General features: G+C 29.4%; 1 protein-coding gene across 3 annotated transcripts in view; it reads right to left on the reverse strand.

Moving 5' to 3' along the window:
- Window positions 1-1,569: 1,569 nt before the first annotated feature.
- LOC100165056 (glutamate receptor ionotropic, kainate 2-like) overlaps window positions 1,570-23,684 on the reverse strand; it is a 229,842-nt gene continuing 207,727 nt past the window's right edge. For all 3 annotated transcript variants that reach the window (XM_016806829.2, XM_029490475.1, XM_029490474.1), the window contains exons 5-16: window positions 19,799-19,852; window positions 19,515-19,679; window positions 17,371-17,526; window positions 17,037-17,240; window positions 6,476-6,679; window positions 6,296-6,400; window positions 5,661-5,906; window positions 5,387-5,584; window positions 3,290-3,677; window positions 2,879-2,976; window positions 2,641-2,802; window positions 1,570-1,887 (exon numbers count right to left, since the gene is read on the reverse strand). In XM_016806829.2, coding sequence (XP_016662318.1) covers window positions 1,825-1,887; window positions 2,641-2,802; window positions 2,879-2,976; window positions 3,290-3,677; window positions 5,387-5,584; window positions 5,661-5,906; window positions 6,296-6,400; window positions 6,476-6,679; window positions 17,037-17,240; window positions 17,371-17,526; window positions 19,515-19,679; window positions 19,799-19,852 — 2,043 coding nt within the window. In that variant the 3' untranslated portion in view covers window positions 1,570-1,824. The remainder of the gene's footprint in view (window positions 1,888-2,640; window positions 2,803-2,878; window positions 2,977-3,289; window positions 3,678-5,386; window positions 5,585-5,660; window positions 5,907-6,295; window positions 6,401-6,475; window positions 6,680-17,036; window positions 17,241-17,370; window positions 17,527-19,514; window positions 19,680-19,798; window positions 19,853-23,684) is intronic.

Here is a 23,684-nt window from a genome sequence, read left to right on the forward strand (position 1 = left end):
TTTGATTTTAACTTCTCTAAAAATTGAAGTAGCAGAATTTTTAAGTACTCTTTTTGAATATGACATTTTTAAGAATTTGGGGGATAAAATCAAAAATGTGGGAAAGTCGATTTCAAGTAGGCTTGACGACAAATTCAAATCTGTTTTCAGAATTCTTATCGCTTCATTAGATAAATTGGTATGTTTGGCAAGAAACACGTCTAAAATACAATGCGCGCATGTGTTAGACAAAAACAGAAAACCACGGTATCGAATCCCCTTAATGTATAAAACAGTATCGCAAAAACGATTTATAGGTTTATTAAATTTAGAATTTAGAATAGAGGGCAAAGTCAAGGACATGATTTTCATTATTTGAGACTTATTAGTTATCACCATAAATTATATGAATATACCTACTTACTATATTCTATAACACTTTAGTATTTTATAAACGTTGCTCGATTTACCTAAGTAATATCTTATTATTTTTTTGTTAATTTTTGGACTGATAGACAATTAATACCTACCTACATCTCTTAGATATTTTCGTTTGCTTAATAACATGTTTACAATCAACTGACGTATGGAAAAATGTTTACGATTAAATTACGTTAATATATTATAAGGCCTTGGGTTTTATAGGCCATGAATTAGTATGAAATGGTTTATCTACGGTGTTGTTGGGGAGGGGAAATGGGGGTCATATTCCCCCCAGAGACTAAATTTTGCACTCAAAACAACATGAATATAATAATATAAATACTATATGTACCTATACTGAATATGTCTATTAAAATCTTTATACTCCCCCCCCCCCCTTAAAAATTCTAGATATGGTACGTTATTGTTACTTACCTATGTATAGTACAATTTTATTGGTAGCGGGTTTTTTGAGATATAATTTATTTAAATTATTAAATAAATAATAGACCCGACTCATTCAATCATGAAGTTGTATAGTTTAATTAATTTGTTTTCTGTATTTATTTAGTCTATTCATGTCGAGTATCAATGTAATTTACTTGCCAAATTTTGCTATGACAAATATATTCGATGGAATGTTATAAATTTACTTATAAATCGTATAAAGATTGATGTTCAGATCGTGCCCAGTTCCAGTTCACTTCGAAGCATATTTTACACTTTTCACTTGATAGATAAGTTGTTACATAAAATTGATTTTCATGCTACTAATGAAACGGCCAAAAACAATAACAGTTTAACAGATTTGTGGAAAATAAACTATAATATAAAGAAAAGTGGAAACGAAATCGAAAAAATTGAACAAATGTTAAAAGAATGGAAAAATCTATTGGAACATATTTCAATGGAATCTTTAAAGAAAAATGTATTTTTAGTAAGTATAAGAGCGAATCAATGTTTACAGGCTCTAGGTAAAGTTAACAAAACCTAAGTAACTTATTTTTTTTTGTTTTAATAAATTTAAATTTGATTCAATAACATTGTAGATAGTTATATACATAATTTTTATTAGGTATTATGTCTCAGTGAATATTGTATAACAATAACATATAAATCAACATAAACATAGAACAATTTTTATTATAATATAATATAGTTATTTATTTGCAATAAAGAAATCGATTGTTTAATTCACATAAATATATAAAATAAAATGTATGGAATAACAATGTATATACATTTTTATTTAAAACTAATCACTATCCGTTTATGGTGGATTCAAAACGTAGGTAGATCTTAATTTATAGGCAGTTTATTTTGTCTCTTAATGGATTTTGAGATTCAATGGAATCGAAATTGGACATTTTTGAACGGACTCCGACTCGCTGGATGTAACGGGGGCGAATCGGAAGGTAAATGTTATTTGTCTTCGTGGTCGACGCTGATTGAAGGCCTCGTTAGTTCAATCATAGGAACATTGTCCTAAGACAGATGCAAGTGTTAGCAGGCGAAAAATAAAAATATATATAATACATTTAATTCACACAAAACTCATAACTATTATATAGTATGCATACATAGAATTGCTTCATGAAAAATTACAGTATTAAATTATTAATGTTAAGGCAATTTGTATTTTTACAATATTATTAAGAGGATGCTACTTATGCATTTGTTGTCCCCGTCTTACACATGTTCGACATAATAAATGTTCGTTCACTAGTTTTAATAGTGTGCTGTTAGTTTTGAATTAGAGTGATTAGACCTATTATAATTTTTTTAGATAATAACATTATCTATTCTTAAGTGCTAGTTTTTATTCGATATTTTAATTTTCAAGTGAGATATGAGTATTTTCATTTTTTGATATTTCACATACCCATATCTTGCTTGAAAATGAAAATATTGAAATATCGGCAACCTTTAACATTAAACTAACCTTAAACATAGATAATGTTCTTACTTAAAAGTTTTATAGTAGGTCAATTCACTCTAGTATAAAAACTAACAGCACACTATTGAAAACAGTGAACGACAATTTGCTATGTCCTGCGTGTGTAAGACGGAGACAACAAATGCATGGGTAGCGTCCTCTTAATGAATATTTTTTTCTCTTTTTTTTTTGGTGGTTTATATAGGTACTTGATAATTTTGTATTGATTAATTATTACCTACACATAGGCGTACAAACGATAGTATTAAAACGATTTTATTATATTGATTTTCATGACTTACAATTTGACTGGTAACGTGATTTATATGCATCGGAGCTGGTACGTATGTAGTGATAGGTGAGCAGCCATTACACGTTCGTTTTAACGTTGCTTTGTGTTTGGTACCATCACACCGTATTGCATATCTTAGTTCTTCTGCCATCTCAGTACAAACAGGTAGTTGCTACAATTTAAATTTAACAAAATATTACTCATGAAATCGAACAGACCCATTATCAATAAAAGTTCATATTAAATACTTGATCTGTTGACTTTTTCTTGGAATGCCAGCAGAATTCTAATATTGCTATGATAACAGCTACAGTTAGCCCACACAAAACAAATACAAACACTCCACCTAATATTATAAGTAGGTATAATATTAATAATATGTACATTTTGTTTTTGAGAAATTTAGTTTCAACTTAAAATTATATTTTGTTTTCATTTAAGTATCAAATTAATTATTCTTTATAATATCATCGTTGTTGACCGTTTCTTATGTTAAAAAAAAAAAATTAAAACGTGCAATTGTGTGCATATTTTAATTAAAAACCAATTGCGTAAAAAAAATTAATTTAAAACTGATGGTTCATTTCTTTATCAATACCATTTACAACTGACGAATTTAATTAAGATAATGTATTTTACTTCTATATTCTTTCATTTACCTAAATCGTTAAGATCCAAAGGCTTTGGTTTGAATTCTTTTACTTTTTCATCTTTGATACATATATCGGCTGCATTTTTCCACCATTTATCATATAACATTTGAATGACTCCTTTTTCTTGGAGTTCTAGTACGGCTAATGATAGTTTGTCTCTCCAGACTGAACCTTTTGGCGTTGCTATTCCGTAACCTTTAGAATCTAAGAGGCCGCTGATTTGTGTTAAATTGCAGTCTCTTTGTACAGCATAATCTATCATCGTTGATTCCATTAAAAATGCATAATTCCCCCCTAGTACTTTTTTCGTGCCTTCGTCGTAAGTAGATACAAATACCGATTGATGTTTCTCCATGAACTTCCACATCTTTTGGTATATTGGTATTTTGGAGTCCTATAAATAATATGATTAGGTATATTATGTAAAATGTTTTGAAATTGAAAATGCATTCGATATCTTGTCATTGGGAATTACCAACAGTGTAACAAATATTAATGTTAAACTTTAGTATAATAAGCATAATGCAGGTATTAAGTGAAAGTCTATGAAAGTAAGTGAGCCAACATACAACATAATTGTTACTGGAATATAATTTATGGAGGGGATCGAATGCATCTCAGTGATGTGTATGTATCCCACGATCGAGTCACTGCTTTAAGTTAGATTAGGTCATTTTCTTTTTTATGTTTTCTAGTAAGTGAATTGTTGCTTATTTGGACGTTCTATTGTCTATTTTTTTATGTTATGCAATATGCGCATAGTGGATCATGCATTGGCATCACACGATCATCTAGATTAGGGTTTTTCAATTTTTTTAATTATAAGGTTACACAAAAAATTAAAAGCACTAAGCTTCTGAGCGTAGCGATGAATGTATTGATTTTACAAGATGTGTATTATTTTTGCCTGGAAAAACTTTTTATAGAAGAAAACATTTTTTAGTTATCAACTTTGATGGAATTTCCTTGGTAGAAAATCGGATCTAGTTGGTATTTTTAAATACCAAAATCGAAAATTCTTAGTACTTTTTAAAATAATCCGGTCAAAAAAAAAAAATTGTAATATTTTATTGTTAAAAATGTTCTGTCTCGACCCACTCGACACTTACCATTCGCCAGAACGTCGTAGCGGTACACACGACCAGATGAGCAATAATAAAGGGGATTTCACAATACCGTTTTTTGGAGCAAAATAGACCTATATACGAATTCCAACGTATTGAATTGAATTTTACTCCTATAGTAATTTTTAAAACATTTTAGTTTATTATGAAGTATTTTTAATTCTTTGAGTCATAATTTTAAAACAATCAATTTTTTCCTTTGAAATTTTTTAAAATACGAGATTTTTTCTAAATTTTATATAAGATTTTTCTTTTTAAGAATAATGAATTAAAAATATGGTTCAAAAGATTCAAAATTGACCAAAATTACTATCGGAGTAAAGGTCAAGTTAGTATACGTTGGAACGCGTATACGTGTATTTTCTCCAAAAAACTATAGTGTGGGTTAATAGTGCCGCACTGCTGCGTACCTATACAGCACTAATAATCATCCATACTAGTTTTTTTATACTGAGTTGAAAACGCACTTTACGACAAAGTGACGTTAAGTATGTTACTAGTATAAGAAGTTATATTATTTCTAATGCATAAGCTTATATACAGGGCCGGATTGGCCAAATTCGGCCCACCAAGTTTTCCGTACTTTACCAGCCCACATACAAACTAGCAGCCCGTTGGCGCGTTCTTATTCCGTGCATAGTTGTTTTATTTTATAGTCTCCAATTTCCATTTATTCAACTTTAAACTTTTAACGTATTTTTAGACAGTGCGGCCCCTTATGAAATGAACGGCCCAAAATTGTCACAGTCCACCGAGTTTTACTCGGTAATTCCTCGGGCCAATTCGGCCCTGAGCTTATATCACGGGTTCAGGTTAGTGAAATACAATATAATATACTTATGTGTATAGTAACTACTATATTATGTTAATGCGTATTCGCTTAACAATATAAGATAAAAAGTTAAACAGTCAACTATTAAAATTACATGGTTATAACGAATTATTTTATTAAAATTATAATTTTTTGTTGTATATTTACTCTAAAAAATGACATGGTTGATCCCCCTTCGAGGGTTCCGTATGTTATTTTTTCTTGCGATGACAATTCTGCTACATTTTGTATGGGTTTTTGTAGCCGCTCAACTGTTCTCAATGCCGTCAAGTTAGCGGTGTAAGATGGTATTATTATGATTGTGAAGAACCACCATATACCTCCTAAAATTCTTGCAGAAGTAGCCTGCGCATAGTGGGATGAATAAAAATACGCAATAAATCCGTTATCGAGAAAGTTATAATGTTATAATTGTGTTTACTTTTGGAGTGATGCCTGCATCTTGTTTCAACGACACACCGGCAACGAACCAAAAGCAATTCGATATGGTGAAACGACCCTCACGGTAATTTTCTTCAGTGTGTGGTCGCCATTCGTACGGGGAGAATCTGGCCAGAAAAAAAAGCGAAAAACTCACAGCCATATAGGCGAGAAACATAAAACTCCAGACACTGGTCGCCAAGGGATTTAAGAAAGCGAACAATTTGGATGGTTCATTACTCGGGACCTGCAACAAGAATAAAAAACAAACTGTTGTTTAAAGTTGTGGTTTTGTTGATTCTATTTTTATTTACAGGTCTTATTGTTGTGTTGTTTTTTTTACCACTCGTGTTCGTGTAATAGGAAAAGTAAATTAAGCGTAGTAATAAAACGCTCCGGAGAATCGCAAACTTTTTAGATTTTAAGTGATGATTGTAAAAGTTCGATGTACCTACTTTGTTATTTATTTATTTTTTTTTACCAAACTTTATGATGTATTCTTTACAATATAAATTAAATTAATTGTACTTGTCCTTGTCGATGTATTATAATTAGGTTCTATACATTTTAATTGATTTATCCGTTTTTTTCAGAGGTATTTTGTATTTACTTTACTTATATGTATTGTGGTATTACCTTAAATAATATGCCTATTCCCATGTTCATAAATGGCTTTGTAAAGTCAACAACGCTTTCACGAGCATAGTTAATAGTCATCGAACCCATCGCTAAGTCTGCTTTCTGAAATATAAACACATTTTTTGATGGTGAATATCATATGTAGTGTATTACCTATATTATAGTGCAGATAATTACCTTGTCCATGAGTTCTCTGACAATACCATTCCATTGCTTCGTGGTTGGATCGTAAGCTCCATACTTGTTGTCAGGCACTAATGTGATTGCGTAGTGAAATCCGACTTGAGATGCTATTCTATGTAGTAAATCAATACAAAATCCTTCGTATTTTGAATTTCCCGTTAGGTTTTTGTCCTCTTTGATCATCACGTAAGGTTTTTCCTATAATTGTGTGTAAATTATTTCAACAGTTATTAAAATTAATTGATTCTGAGAATTTAAACTCAAATAAATAATATTACTATTATAATACTTAATCAGTCAGTCATATTATATTGAACTCATTGTAAATTTGTTATATCTTAATAAGGTATGTGTAACTCACTATGAAAGTATTGAAACTTATTTATTTTATTACCTCAGTTTAAGCTGTTAATTTGTACGCATTGAAAATTAATTATATCTTATAAAGAACTTTATAAGAATACCAATTAGGGAAAATGGTTGATTTCTGTATACAATAACTCTCACACAATTAAATAATAATTAATAACTGTATTCTAACAAGGCTCAATAGTTGTACACCCAAGTAAAAAATAATTCCATTGCGAAGAATTTATATTTAAAATTTGTTGGAAAATGTTTAAAACTAATGGTGGGACTAAATATGGTACTGTATAGTAGGTATTGAGCATTAATAAGGTATACAATAATTATAGTCTATATCAGCGGTTCTTAACGTGTGGTCCGTGGCCACCTGAAGGTCTGTTAGCTATACTCATGTCGGAGGTCCGTGGCAGCCTTAACACATACCATACGTCAATAAAGTGACATGAGAGCATTATTATTATTTTTTTCATATTAAATAATATATCTTATTATATAATAGATAGAGCTGTTTAATCTTTATCACTCCGATACAAGATATAATGGAATTCGATACAATTAAGTATTTACAGTGTTAATATTAGGTATAGATTTTACACCAAATTATTTTATTATTAATATTTATTTATCAGTTTTTCTTGTTCATACGAAATGTACAGGCGTACAGCACTTAGTAGTCTCGGCAGTTGTATATTTACTGCCATTAAGTGCAGTTGATCGATCGTACCCAATTATAGTTTTATATAACATTTATGTAAAAATTAAGTGCAATAAAAATAATTATAAATGTGTATGTTTTGTTTTGTCTACTTATGTAATTTGTAATTTAAAATAATTATTATAATTTTGGTTATGATAACATGAGATTTTATGTAAAAAAAGTATTTGAAAAAAAATTGGTAAGGTCCGCGATTTCTAAAAATTGTTCATCAGGGGTCCGTGATCTACAAAAGGTTAAGAATCGCTGGTGTATACTAACACATATCTTTATAGGCTATAGCAATATATTACATACAATGTATACTTTTTATACTTTTGTAAATTTTATATTCATAATTAATTATTATTTATTTCACATTCGAGAAAATTAAAATTAAAATGAAATATTTATATTTTGATCTTAAAAATAGATAAGTAAGTAACCTAATTATAAAGTTAGCAGTTGAAGCTGTACCACGAATAATAATAAAAAAAATTATTATAAAGTTGGAAATTAATAAAATATATTTTATTTACATAAATTATTTCTGAATAAATAGGTAAAAATATTATAATACAAAATGTATTCAAAGTACACGTTATTTCCGTAGATCATATTGTATCGTACACAATAGGTATATACTATATAGGTTATGGTATTATTCTAAGATTTTATTTGTACCTACTGTACCTATTTCATTAATAACTACAAAATCTTGAACTTAATAATGAAACAACCTATATACGATAAAAAACAATTCATATTAAACTTTTATAATGTCTTTGAATCTGTCTTGTGTATTATTTTTGTTTTGTTTCAAATGTTGGATTTTTGCCGAATCATGATTGGATATAATGATTTCACCTAAAGACAAATGTGTAACTTGATAAAAATAAAACCTAACAAATTAAAACGATTTGAAAAATCAATGTATAGTATAGCATAGTAAGTACTAAGTATGAGTATATCTATACACAGTATTTATAAATTGACTCAAACAAATCGTGTGTTTGTCGACATTTATTTTTTATTTAATTTTCAAATATTACTGTACAATTGGATGAATATAGGACCAAAAAATTAGTAAATCTTAAACTAACGAAAAAAAAAAAATGTATACATTCAACTAGCTAATTTTGGCACACTAATTATATAAAAAAATAAAACGTTATCGACGGTTAGCACGGTATCACGTGATTTGTAGTTTGTATAATCGTATTCTGCATAAACGTATAGGTATTAGGACAATATATCGTTGGTTGGAATCGTATTATTATCATACCTACATATTAAAATAATATTTAATTTAATTTTAATTTTTTAATTAAATTTTTTTTTTGCAAGCTAATTACCTAGTAGTTTATGCTGTATCATGAATTAAAAAAAAAAATAATAATAATATTACTGAATGTTTTATACTATGCTTCATATCTTTACAGTTATATTAAAAGGTATAAGGTAATAACTGTATAGTAATATTACTATTTGAAATGCCAATAATGCGCCAATGGCATATTATGTGAAATTATAAAAACTTCGGTCTAACACTGTTTTAAATTTAAACGTTTTATTCGTATATACAGAGTCAGATGCTTTTAACAAAATACTCATTATATCAAATATTAATGTTTATAAAAATTCACATTATTGCACGACATTACAAACCAACACTTTAAAAAAAAAAATTATAATTTTATTGTTATGGATTTTTAAAAATTAAAATTGTTTCTCTGGAAACATAGGCACATTTATAATATTGTATATAACAATATTCATATTTAAAATCCGAATAATATTAGGAGTATTTTGAATTTCGAATTTCAAATTCAAAAATCAAATTTCGAATGATAAGTTAAAACTGTTTAAGTACCTATATAAAGTTAGATTAGTGGATTAGAGTACCTCTGGAACCTCGAAAGATGTTTATCCACTATTCCACTTATATTAGCTATAAATACTTACAAATAGTTAATTACTCATTCAACATTTTATTTTATATAATAAAATACTCTCTAATGTTTAATACTTTTTGAAATAATAAGTTTAACATTAAAAAAACCTTCCCGTATCTTCCTACATATAATATTATTGTAATTAAATTATTTTGCTAAAATGCACCCAGAACAATAGGTACAATTAGATTATTGGACCAATGAATCAAATTATATTGTAGTTGTATGTTAAATAAAAGTCAATAATATAATTGAACGTAATACATAATATTATTAGGTAGGTACCTATATATAATAACTAAGTCGGTACAATCTATACACAGAGCGATTCACTAAGAATGCTTGCCCCCTTTTTTATTCTTCAATAACGCAGTTATCAGTAGTCTGATATTTGGAATGTTTAAATACAGGTAGCCTAACTTACCTACCTATACCTACTTAATCATATTTTAAAATTATTGCAATTTTTGTAGTAATTTATGTACATACAACTTAAGAAGTATCTTGTGGAGATATCCTTTTTTCAGATGGCGACCCCCCTTTTATACAGACAATTTGAGTCAATTATTTATCAGATAATTTTTCTGAACATTTTAATGTAATATCAAAATCAAAATTCGAACTACTAGCTCTAGAGTTATTTAACTTTGTGTATTAAGGATAATATGTCTATGATAATGGGTTTGGAGGATATTATGGGGACTATATCTATGGTAGGTAATTTAAAATTTTTAGTAATTTTTGATAATTTATAATAGTTTATAAAAATGGTTCAAGTATACTAAATACTAGATCCGATATTACACCTATTTTATATTTTTGTAAAACCATTTTTAAGGGCTATTATCCAGTATCCTTAATATATATATTTTGATAACTGAAAAAACTACTCGTTCAAATTTTAAATTAGGTACAATAACATTTTTAAAAAAATCATCCACTAAATAATGTACAGAAAAATAGTTTTTATTTAAAAAAACAGCAGTTTGTATCGCTCCTTAAGTAGTACAAATAATTTTAAGAATTTTAAAATATGTTATTTATGTTTAGTCCTCTCCTCCAATTTTTCATTCCAGTTTTGCTTTTAGCTTGTATGCAAACGACGAAAATGGATGAATTTCATCGTCCGTGTTCAAGAAATCGTACCTATCGACCTGATGGTATATTCTTATTTTATATCGTAGTAATGTAGTATTCTAGCAATAAATTATAGTTATGAAATGATCAATGTTCGATCAAGATTTATTTTGAATTTCACAAATCGGATGTAAGCAATAGCATTGTTATTTGTAATTATTGTTGCAAACCAACGATTACAAATTGTAGTTTAGCCGTGTTATAATGTAAATAGTACGTGAAGAAGTATAAATACATTAAATATATATCCACTCACTTCAGATTGACGTACATTGAATAATAAAAATTCATAAACATCGCCGAATTTTAAATTCAACAATATAATTTATTCAGATTTTTCCAAAAAAAAAAAAAAAAATGTAATATCTTATTATACAGGGTTGAGACGAGACTATGAGAGGGTGCGACGGCAGTGAGTCAAAAGTACACACCCACTTCGCAGTTTTTTGCGAGTGTCGTAAACATCTTTGCGTGTGTGATCAGACCTAGCGTTTACAAAAGGCGACCGAAAAGGTCCTTACGCGTATCTATTATACCAGGGTACTAAAATCATTTTGTTTGGGAGCCAGCCAAAAAACGTCTGAAAAATAACCATAAAAAAATCGAAAAATGTATATTTAAAAAATTTAAAACGTTGGCGTATTCCAGAGTTCCAGATGACGACACGACGAATTGGAAAAAAAACATGCTGATGATCGATGTTATTAATCCGAGGATGAGGGTTAAAGATAATTTTTAAAGTTGCTTACGATCATGCGTTGTACAGTGATGTGTACAACGCATGATTTTTATTTTGGATTAAATTCATTTTGGATTCTGAGCTAACCACCAATGACTATGTTGGATTTACAATGAAGTGTGTTTTTTTAGATACTATACAATGTGATGGAATGTATTGAAGTTTTTACAGAAATGAGTATGTGTGTTTTTTTCGGATATTTTTTTACATTTTATAGCTGCTAAAATGCTTTGATCTTTAACTTTATTTTGTTTTCGGTAGCAAATTGGATCTGGATGGTAATTTTATACAAAAAATAATGATTTTTCTTTAAACTATTTGCTTTACTTTATTGCTATTTAAGAAATATTAACCGTAGATCTTGAAACATTTTACTGTTGTTACAATATGTACATTATTACAATATTTATAGTTATTATTAATTTCTATTAATTGTGGTTGTAATTTTTTAAATGTATTCTTTGTCTTCACTAAATAGACATCTTAAATGTTGGCATTTTTTTGTTTTTTTTTTTTTTCAGTAAGAAATTTAAATATAATACAAAGTTCTTCATAAATTTATATTATATTATAGCAGTTTAATAGTGTCAAATATGTATAAGCAGAATTATATTCGATGAGCGTTTAAAGTCGATATTTTGAATTCTTCAAAATCACCAACATTATGTAATTAATAGTAATTAATTCAAAATCAGTTTAATATTCGAAAATTCAAAATTTTTTTAAAAATTTTAAAACATAATAAGGCTTGAAAGTGTAATATAAAAAAGTCTCTCATGTCACAAGTTATTCTTAGAGCAATTAAAAAAAAATGTATTATTCAAATTTTTATTTGTAGACATCTAAGTTAAAAAATTGACATTGGTTACCTATTTAAATGAAAAATAACGATTTTTCTTCTAACGATATTAATTATTTAGTTGTAATTCAAAAAAATAAAGATTTAATATTTTCATAAAATATTTATAATAAGTACCATTTGCTACACATGCTATAATTTTCAAAATTTGTTGGCTGTTTTTGTGCTATTTATTAGAATAACATTAGAAATTGTCAACTTTTTTTTTTATTATGGTCACATAATTTTTGTGTCTTGTTAGTCGTTCAAAATACTTAAAAATTTAAAACAAGGTTCCTACGACTTCCAAATAAATTTTTTTGTCTAAAATTAATAATACCAAAAATATACACAAGCTGAGTAGAATTTTGTAAAGAGCGTTTAAAGAGTTCAAATTTTGTCCAAGTTGGTCATTCAAATGAAAAGTAATGATTTTTCATCAAACGCTTTGCGTTATTTTGTTGTTATTATAAAAATATAAATTGTAGACTTTTAATTTTCCACCATCGCATATATTATCATTCTTTCTATAGTCTAGACTCTATAAAATTACATTTTCAAAATATCTGGATTGATTTTAAGCTATTATTATAATATTATACCAAGAACATATTTACGCCGTTCTACGGTACCCCTAAGGTAATGACGTCTTATATAAGCTTACGACAATATTATAATAATTATTATAAAATTAAGTTCAACCTACCACATTCTTATTAATAGATAAATAAATATTACTAATATAATTAGTGGGCGTACCATAAATTACTATAAAATATCATTAGAAAATATAGAGGATGCTGCTTGTCCCAGCTCATAACTGTTAATCGTCGAATTAAAATTTAACGCTAATAATGCTTAAAATTGACCACCTCAAACCCGAGGTAGGTACATTCGAAATTTACAACTGTACAGGGTTGAGTCGAGTGTGACCTTCAGAATTAGGTCTCAGCTGACTCTATATTATTGTGTACTATAGGGGGTTAATACGCACTTATCGATTATCGCACACGTGTGTGTGTGTTAGGGATTTACGACGACGACTGACTCTGATTTTGTCAGCGCTTTGATTTGTTGCGGCTTCTTTAACCGAATTCCATCTAAGTCCAGTTCATATATTATTGCGTAACGGTGAACCTAACACACTCACAAAAATACGAAATACAACACGCACGACTATGATATAAGTACGTTTTGATAACGGCACGGTAAATTATTATTATTTTTCTCGTTCATTCTCGAACTTCTAAAATACCTACATATTTTATATTGTTGTTGTTGTTGTTCTTATTATTATTATTACAATACGGTTACACTATAATACTAGCTACAGCTATACCGGCAGATTATTTATGATGTTTTTGTCAGTTATTTTTTTTCTATAATATATATGATAAAAAGCATTTACCATAACATACCTAGGTACGTATAATTTTACCGAGCGTGAGACACGCGCATTCAACCGCCAACGCGAACGTATTAAATTATCGGCGGTGGGGTTATTATTTTGGAGATATTTTACACGGTTATATTATATTCCTATTTATATACAATGTACGAAATATACGTATTATGTACGATAGGTGTGTATTCCAAATATAATATTATTATTATAAAATCGTAAGACCTTTTGAAGGCGTCGTCGTCGTCGGTATTATTTCTCCGGGCGAACTCGAGGATTATCTTTGATGTAGTCATATACCTCGACTCGTTTAAAATAATTATATTTCCATTACGCAGGCGCGACGAAAGAGTTATAATATTTTGTCGGCATTAATACGCGTAATATTCCTCTGAGTTTCACGCCACTTGCATATTATAGCCGCGTGTCATGACTGGCTAAATTGAAAAGTGTTTAATAATATCGCACGGCCGTAGGTTTATAATAATATGAAATAGTTTATGATGAAAACCGTTTTCAAATAGGAACTCTAATTATTTTTGATAATTTACTTGGTAGTCGTTGTTTTAACTCATCGAGACGACCTTCTGCGCCTCTTTAATAATAAAAATCGTCGAAACCAGAAGGCTAAAAAACTCTCGACTCGCCCTTACTTAGTAGTACACTACTAGTACCTATTATTCATCTAACACTGATTAGTGATTTGGAAGGTATTTTAATAATTGTACGTCAATTTGTATAATCCTATTGCCGGGTATCGCCAACAAATTACTTATTTATTTTGAAATAACAATTGCTAAACATTTGACTAATAAAAGTTAATGGTCCTAATTGGCTTTAAGCGAATATCGTTAAATTAATCAATTGTTTATGCGGCCTGGCAATATGTCTACTCGAATGTGTTATTTGTTGGTGCCCTCACTTTTAGAAAAAGTCTGATCCAACTATTCAAGTCGAAGATCATTCCGCTAAAATATTTAAATATTTAGTACCTACCCATTACGAATTCACATCTCCCTCGGGACATAACTTATATAACCCGAGTTCGGGTGTGTAATACATTTTTTTTTTATGTTAGAGCTTATGTGTCAAGGTCAGGTAAGGCCGGGTGGTATGAGTATATTAAACGGTAATGGTTACTAATTAGTTGTTTGGATACAATCGCAGGTAAAAATTGGTTGAGTAAAAGTGCGATTCTCCCTCGGGGAATTGATACAGCTGTGATTATGTACGTGCATTTCTGGTGTTTTTTTATATAATAATATTATGGCACCCGGTGTTAGTGTAACTCTGTCTCCAAAAATACTCTTCACGCGAATAACGATCCTGTTTTGTTGATTGGACCAAATTTGATTTTTTTTTTTTTAAATTATTGAAGAAAATCTTCTACAGCCCGAATTGAACTTGGTTTTCAATATTTTAATCTCAAACTTTATAATTGGCTTATAAAAAAAGGCAGTTTTAAGTTTTTTTTACAAATTTATTTTACATCATTATTTGAAATAAAATAAAACATTGGAGTTCAATGTGAGTTGTAGAAAGTCTTCTTCTTTCGGATTAAAAAATCAGTTATCATATCTAACATTTCTACGAGACCTAATAGTTTTGCCTGTGAAGTCATTATATTATATTCTATATAATTTTTAAATTGTATAGAAATATGGAGAATTTCGAAAATCGGCATCGGGCTCTTAAACTCATAATTTATTGTAATAATTATAATTACAATTATTGTATTATTGAAATACGTTAAACAAATATTAAACTGATTGGGCCCAGTTCAGAAGTGCATGTGAGAATATCATTCATAATTATTACACTGCGTAAAACACAATATTGAACCTACCTTTCACACGAGAGGTACTGGAACAATAGAACCACGTCAAAGGTGTGGTAAATAGCCTATGCAGGAGGCTGTGTGATCATAATTTTATTTTTGAATTGCACAAAGACTCATATTATACATCTTACAAGATACCCGAACAATTTTCCCAATACTAGTATAAATGCCGACACGAAAAAAGGCACGTCGAATGCGTGCTCTGAATATATCTAAATTGTTCGTTGTTGGATTACATGAGATTATATTTTCGGTTCTCTAACAATATAATATTATAGTAATACGTAATCCTATTATATATTATAATATTATACATTTATACTTTTACAGGATGTTTTTTTATAAATATTTGTTATAGGTAAGTTGAGAATGTTTTTACTCATGATATAGTCTTTTAATCAGTTGATGCCTGATAGTAGGTAATTTTTAGCATGCTTAGTCTACCACTCTACCTTCTCCATGTCTCCTTATTTTTTCAACGATTCATTCATCATATAGGTTCGTAAAGGGATCAGTGCATTCACAGTCACGTATTTCAAAATATGTGAACGACGGTTTTCACGAATATCGGGTTATCCGACAAACCTAAACGCATGTAGGTAGTTGGAATATATTTTATACGCGCAGTTTTTGATTATACGAAATGAAAGAACCGCAGTAAGGCATTTAAAAAAGAGAAAATAATATACAGTCGCGTGACAATTGTAAAATCAATACATTTTTCTGTGTATAAAAATAGAGCTTTTAGTCGCCACATATAATATATATTTTTTTCTTTTGTTAAAAAAAAATGTTAAAATCCTTCTAGTGTGGATAAATCGAAAATTGACAGGGCGCGCTTATATATTATATCATAATATTATATACTTGTGTGTATTTCTTTTTCGTATGAACTTTAACAACCCACAGCTATTCCATGCCAAAACCCGATGTAGTATAATATAGTTTTTTGTCTCCTTTGCTCGCCGATCATTGTAGCAAGTAGTAAGCACGTGTATTATACGTCATCGACCATCGTGTCCAAAGAACAAAAACTTGTTTCATCGTGCGTTAATCGAATAACATATGACTGTATAGTGTATAGGTTCGATCATAACGATTGAGTGAAAAATAAAACTACTACAGAAGTATATGTAATTCAAACACTGAGTCATCTGCAGTAGTCGTTCTGCAGCAAAGGACGATTTCCCCATAAAAGTATAAAACGTATTGGCGACAGCGAAGTCGTTGTCAGTGCGCGAACGAGATTTAGTTTAATACGCATAGGAAAAATGTAAGTTTTGGTTTTCCTCACGTGTAATTTGGGCAGACGTTTCATCGGAATGATGGATTTTTATTGTTGTTTTCGACCCGATCACTATATTATGTAGAGTTCAAGAAAATATAAATTATATACTGTATTGGTATCTATATTATAGTAATGCTAGTGCGTTTTTCATAAATTATAGGTAGGTATTTTGTGAAACGTCCAGACGACGATGTGTTTAAAACTCTTCGTTAAAGTGTATAATATAATTGTGCACTTATATTTATATATTATTATATCACATTATGATTGTTTCTGTTTTTATGAGATTAACTTACGACTCTGGTGACCACGATCAGCGTCACGTTGGAGCTCTGGTGTCCGTAAAATACGGAATGTTTTGTGATGTTGATGCCAGTTGATGGTGTCCAAAAGCCGACTTTTTTCACTTGCTCCTGATGTAGTTTCAGCAAGTCTAACTTGATGTCCGATCTCCTACCTTCGTCAAAGTGAACTTTGCCGGTCAGGCCTTCGATGCTCACCTGCGTCGTGGCGAAACGAATAAAATAAAAATGAACAATCATTCGTATTTATAAACAAAAAAACATCAAAAATCCGTCACGTAATTATACCGTTTACTATACCCATGATACGTCATAATCGAATACTAACCGCGTTGAGTCGGTCGTACAGAAACGTACCGTTCGCCCAACGGTCCGACGTCTTGCACGAAACGTTCGACGACTGTATTGAATTCGACGACCCGTCCAGTGATCCGATGCTGTGAGCGAACACGTTGACTGCGTCGAACATCAATGCAGGTTCAGCCTGCGCACAACACAACACAACCGATTAATTGTATATTTTATGTAAATAATGGTGTAACGATTGTCGTCATCGACATAAATACGATTTCCGCTATGTCGTTACCTATATTATAATGACTCGGGGACTGGAGTTGTCGTATTTCAAATACAAGATTGAATTGTTCGTAGGTAATAAAATAATATACAGAGTGATTCACCAAGCATTAAGCATACACATCCACATTTTCACTGTTAATAATGAATTTAAATATACTATAAGATCATACTATTACTTTAAAATTCTTCAAGACTTTTTGTACTACTATAAAAGAGTGTCATATACTCCATGGTGATACAAATATCTGTTTTCAAATGAGAACTTCCCCTTTATACTGTAAATTATTTAGTGGATAATTTTTCTAAAAATGTTGACGTATCAATATCAAAATTCCAATGAGAAGATTTTGAGTTATATAATTATGTGTACTAAGGCACATATACTAAACCCATTATCATAATGGGTTTGGAAGATATAATTCATATTATATCGAAATAATAAATTTGATTTTTTATTACTTATATTGAAATATAAGTAATATTCCAAGTATAATAAATACTAGATAAGATATAAGATATTATATTTTATATTATTGTAAAACCAGTTTAAGGATTGTTGTTCTTCATATAAAACATTTTAATAAGTAAAAAACTACTTGTTTCAACTATTTTTCTTTTGATACATTAAAATGTTCAGAAAAAAATCCTCTAATTATTTTACAGTGAAAAAGGAAGGTTCTCATTTGAAAAACAGAAGTTTATATCACAACTTCCTCAAATAGTACAAAAATTCTCAAGAATTTTAAAACACGGTCTTTATGAGGACGTGATTTCCGCATGTGTTATCTACGTCTTACAAGTGCGTAACATAGAAAAGTGTACGCTCAGCAAAACACGTGGAGCTATGTTGGTTTCAAAAAATTTGATCGAATTGACATCTAATAAAATGTAAAGCCGTAAAGGTACGATTATTATCAAGACAATACCTTAGGTTTTTTTTATTATATTTCAATCTTAAAGCGAGTTTTGAGTATTTTAAAATGTACAAACAATTTACAATTTTAAAATACTCATAACTCGCTTTAATATTAAAATATAATAAAAAAACCTATGTGGTTGGTTGCTTAGATAATAATCTTACCTTTAAATTTTAGAAGATGTCAATTCACTCTAATTGTTTAACTAACAGGGCTACTTGCTACACGTGTTCTGCTGATCGTACAATTTGCTATGTTACGCACTTGTAAGACGGATACAACACACGTGGGTATCACTTCCTCTTAAGTATATTTAAAATTTCAAAAAATCTGAATTTGAACAAATTTATTATTAAATAAAAAAAAAGGAGGTGAGCATGCTTGGTGAATCACCTGTATATTAACGACTTAGATACTACCATACAACTATACAAATTTACGAATAACATTAAAATTTTACAGCTGTATTATCGTATTGTAATTTGCCATGGTATACAACTATTTTTTTTTTTTGCTGTGGCCTATGAATAGATCATATTATATTTTATAAGTAGTTGTATAATGTTTTATTGTTTTTAAGCATTTAACATGAAAATAAAAAAAAAGGTTTTTAACAAAAACAGTCTATACAATTGGAGTGAACTGATGAAGTGTCAACGGTACATCGTGACATTTATGGAGAATCTGCTTGCTTGTCTAAATCTCAAATCACCGCTATTATAATAGATTATCATACTTTTTGTTACGGTATGTTGTGATTCGTACTACTGTAATATGTAAATAAAATGTTTAGATAAAATGACAAAATGTGACCAAGATAACAATAATATTTACTGTTTAATAACCATTAAAATATTCAATAAATCATAAACTAGAATTTTTTCTTGAATGCTATAATAATAAAAAAAACCTTCTGGACAGTTCCATCATCGATGATTGAGTAGTAAACAATAATAGTAATTTCATTAATAATCACCCTGATGATTCCACTCTTGTGCAACATGTTTTGCCCAACTCTTTGAAATCTTTCCATCTCGCGGAGGATGTTGACCACGCGGTGGTTTTCGTCATCAACTATTCTGAACGAGGTTATGTTCACGGAATTGTATTTAAAGTCTTCCAGATCAAACGTCTCGAGGTCCTGAAATGAAACGGAAATCGGGCTACATTAGTTTGGGGGTCGCCTCTGCAGTTGAATCTGACAACGATCCACGTGGTCGTGTTTCGCGAATGGTAATATTTTTTATTTTATACACTCACGAATGTAGTGAAGAGAAAATGATAGCGGAAGTCGTTCATCTGCAGTTGAAGTATCTGAAAACGAGAAAGGGGATAGCAAATTTAGTATCTCGGTCAGTAAATAGTGTACAAAATAAGAACGCCACACGAGGCATGGATATATTTTCTTATCTTTCGAATGAATTCGCGAACGAGACAATTTAGCGGGCGTGTTTTCTATATTTTTGGCGTGCGCCAATTGTGTCATCGATATTGAACGCAGTTACTGCAAATATCGCACTTGGTGGAGCGAGTATTGGATTTTTTTTTTACAGGTTTTTTTGCCTGAAATCTAATGACAAAAACCGTATACCTCAGACTTAATAATTCTGATGAGTCGTGTCTTAGTTGAGGCTTTTAGTTTTAAGACTTTTAGGTCAGAATTTAAAATTCCCAGTTTTTTTCAAAAGTGCCGCCAAAAACAAAAAAAAATTAAGAAAAATCGCGAAATTTTACGTAAAATTGGTTTTATATGACATTTTCACTGAATGTTTATATTAACATTTGCTATACACAATTTTCAAAATATTTTGACTTGCTTGAGCTTTTTACGGACATTTTAAGTTTCCGATTTTCTTAGGTTTTTTTACTATATAGGTAGTATGTAAAAAAGATTGAAAAAGTACAAGACTTCTAATATATTGTTAAAATGGCAGTAAAAAAATATTAAAAATACATAGGCACAGTTTTTTTTTATAAGCATTTAAAGTCTGATTTTTGACAACATTTAATAAATGTTTATTTTATTAAATTTAAAATAATAAATATAACAAATGATTGTATGACAAAAACAATATGTATATATCTTATTATTAGACCAACAGAAATCCAAAAATGAGACATTATGCGAATTACGTAAAAACTAAAAATGCAATTTTGTAATAATGTTATAATATACCTAATTGGTAAATTTAACTCTGGATATAATAATTATTCAATTATGGATATTTTTGAAGTATTTTAGATAAAGTTAGATACTTGTATGTAAGTATAGCATTATGCGTGTTATGAACTTTGATTTAAATTATTCTGTGCCAGTGAGATAACGCCAGTCAGATATTCTCGAACGGATAAAATTACCGGATAGAGGGGTAAGACCATTATATGCTAATTGTACCTCTAGTATACGTATTGTACCCTGAGGTATAATTTCCTTATTTTAATACTGGTAACATATTAAAGGTGGTATAATATGTGACATGCCACGAATTGTACCGTTATTTCGGAGAGTGTTTAGCCCCGAATAATTAATTATTTTTGCATTTTTAATAATTTGATGTCGTATGGTTTAATTAAAATGCAATAATATTGTTATTGTACTATATAATGATACTTTTAAAACGTATATTCGAGTAGGTACCTATTCAAAATTGTACCTACCTACCTACTTGTTACATAGATCAGTACCCAAATTTATTGTTGCCAATAAAAACATGAAACGCAAGTTATCTGTACTCTGCTTATTCACTATAATATGCGAATGGCGTATTTATTGAATATTCCTAATCTTCCATAATATACGGGTAAGGGTATATCATTTAAAACGGCGCTTTCCTTTATACCGCACAAGCCACAAATACGAACCAATATATCGCACAAAATGCATATCTCAATACGGCGCACGAATTCATAAAATCTCTCGTCGTCGATTACCGCATGGTATTTAAATTTAATTCTACATAATATACATTAATAGAGATTATTTTTATTAAACGTATTTTTTAAAATATTTTAAGTTAAAAATCGTACATACATTTTTTTTAAAAACTATTATAATGAATAGGTAGTGCTTTTTTCCATTAAATAAATTATAATCATTATAATAATGATCGTTTGTGATCGTAATTATTATTTTTATTTATTTATTTATCGATATAATTTAAATGTACAACCTAACCTAATCAAATAATACGGGTTTTATCATCGTTTGTCGTGTTCTTTACTCTTCATTTTTTAGATTCTTAGTGGAGCGATGTATTTATTGATTTTATAATGATGTGTGTTTTTTTTATTTTATTATTTGTATCTGTTTACAGGATAAGTAGTCGAAATAATGCTTCGATTTTCAACTTCAGTATTTTGTTCGATGGGAAAGTGAATCTAGTTGGTGGCCAGAATCGTTTTTCGTATACAATGATATTATATCAATTCAAATTTAATACCATCCATTATACAGTGACCCACTTGTAACCTACTGTACAGCAGAACGTCATCCACTTAGCCACCTTTTTTACATACGTTTTTGTTCTAAAAAAAACAAATAGAAGTGTTTCATTACTATATTAGCAAATAATTAAAACGTTTTAGATACTTCTATAAAATAAATGTATATAGACGTTTTCCGTAGGTAGACGTTTAACTGTTACAATATCACCTATATTTTAGCAGTTCACGGATAAGTAAGTCAAACATAGTTATATATGATCGTGTAAATAATCAATAGTATCCATCTGGGCTGATCGTCTACAGTGACAATTTGATATAATTTTAAAAAATTCGATAAATTTTGTACCAACTTGGACCAATTGGTGCAGTAATATACAATTTTTGTAGTTTTGACCTACGCGTTTTCCGATAATTAGTGAGATGACAGGTGACGGCTAATTAAATTATTCGGCTACAGCTCATTTGCGCACGTTTACCTTTTTCACAACCCGTTTCCACACAATTTACAAATAATAGAAACCTTTTTTTAAAGAAATTTAATCACGTATAGGGTGTACATTATCTGTGTCTCTCTAAATTTTCAAATTGGTCATTAATGATGGTGGAAAAATGTTCGGGCATTGTGCACAGTAACAGTGTCCGATTTCCTACTTTGCCCGTGAAATATATATTATAGCAATCATCAATTCGATAATTCTTGGTTTTTTCGTGATACCGAATGTCCATAAACAATAATGTATTGTGTGTAAATAAATAGAAAAACACAATGAAAAATTACAGACAAAATCATAAATCATAACATGTATACTTTACGTTATTAGGAAAAAATCACAATTGTCAATTTTATACAATTTCCGATTTTCGTTACCATATCAACGATAAATAATACTGCGGACTATCATGACATGTGAACGATTTATCGAGATATATTGTGTTATTACTATTATTATGTATACCTAGTAACTTATTCGGTTTAAGTATCATTATTGTTATTGTAGGTTGGATGAGTGATATTATATAATAATGTATAATCATAGTAGGAACGGGACTAGAAATCTCCATAATTATACCAGGGTACCGGGCTACTTTTTTAGGCACATTTTGACGTTTTGTACAAAAAAAAGGTTTGTGTGGGGAGGGAGAAAGCCAATGTTTTTCTTTGAAACCAACATGTGTACATTTGTATACACTTTTGCATATTATTTATGTTTCTTATGATTTTCTTATTCATAGTTATTTATTTGATAGAGCATCCTTATAATATATGAAGAGATTCACACTCTGGTTCCATCTTCAAAGTCGAATGAAAATATGTATTATAAAATAGAATATTAGAATAATAGAATACAATATATTATTTATTTGTAGGTAGATTGAAGTGCTAATCTAGTGCGCACAGTTGTTGATGAACATTAGTTCAATATCTACCAATTAATGCTGTAAAAAAGTTGTAAATATTATTTGTACCAACATTACATACTAGATTTTAATCAAACCAATACCACGATTAAGATAGTATGGTTGACCAACGGATCTAGAAAAGTGTCTACCAAAATAAATCTCCATAGATTATTAGTATTAAACAGCAGGAGATTTCCGCACTAGCGCTTATTCATTGTAGTGAGTATAAATGCAGTTACCTTTCAAATGTACATTTTAGTTGCGTGATAGCCACTATCAGTGGCGTACCCCCAGGGGGGGG

Source organism: Acyrthosiphon pisum, chromosome A2 (assembly GCF_005508785.2).
Source record: "Acyrthosiphon pisum isolate AL4f chromosome A2, pea_aphid_22Mar2018_4r6ur, whole genome shotgun sequence".
Taxonomy (NCBI): domain Eukaryota; kingdom Metazoa; phylum Arthropoda; class Insecta; order Hemiptera; family Aphididae; genus Acyrthosiphon; species Acyrthosiphon pisum.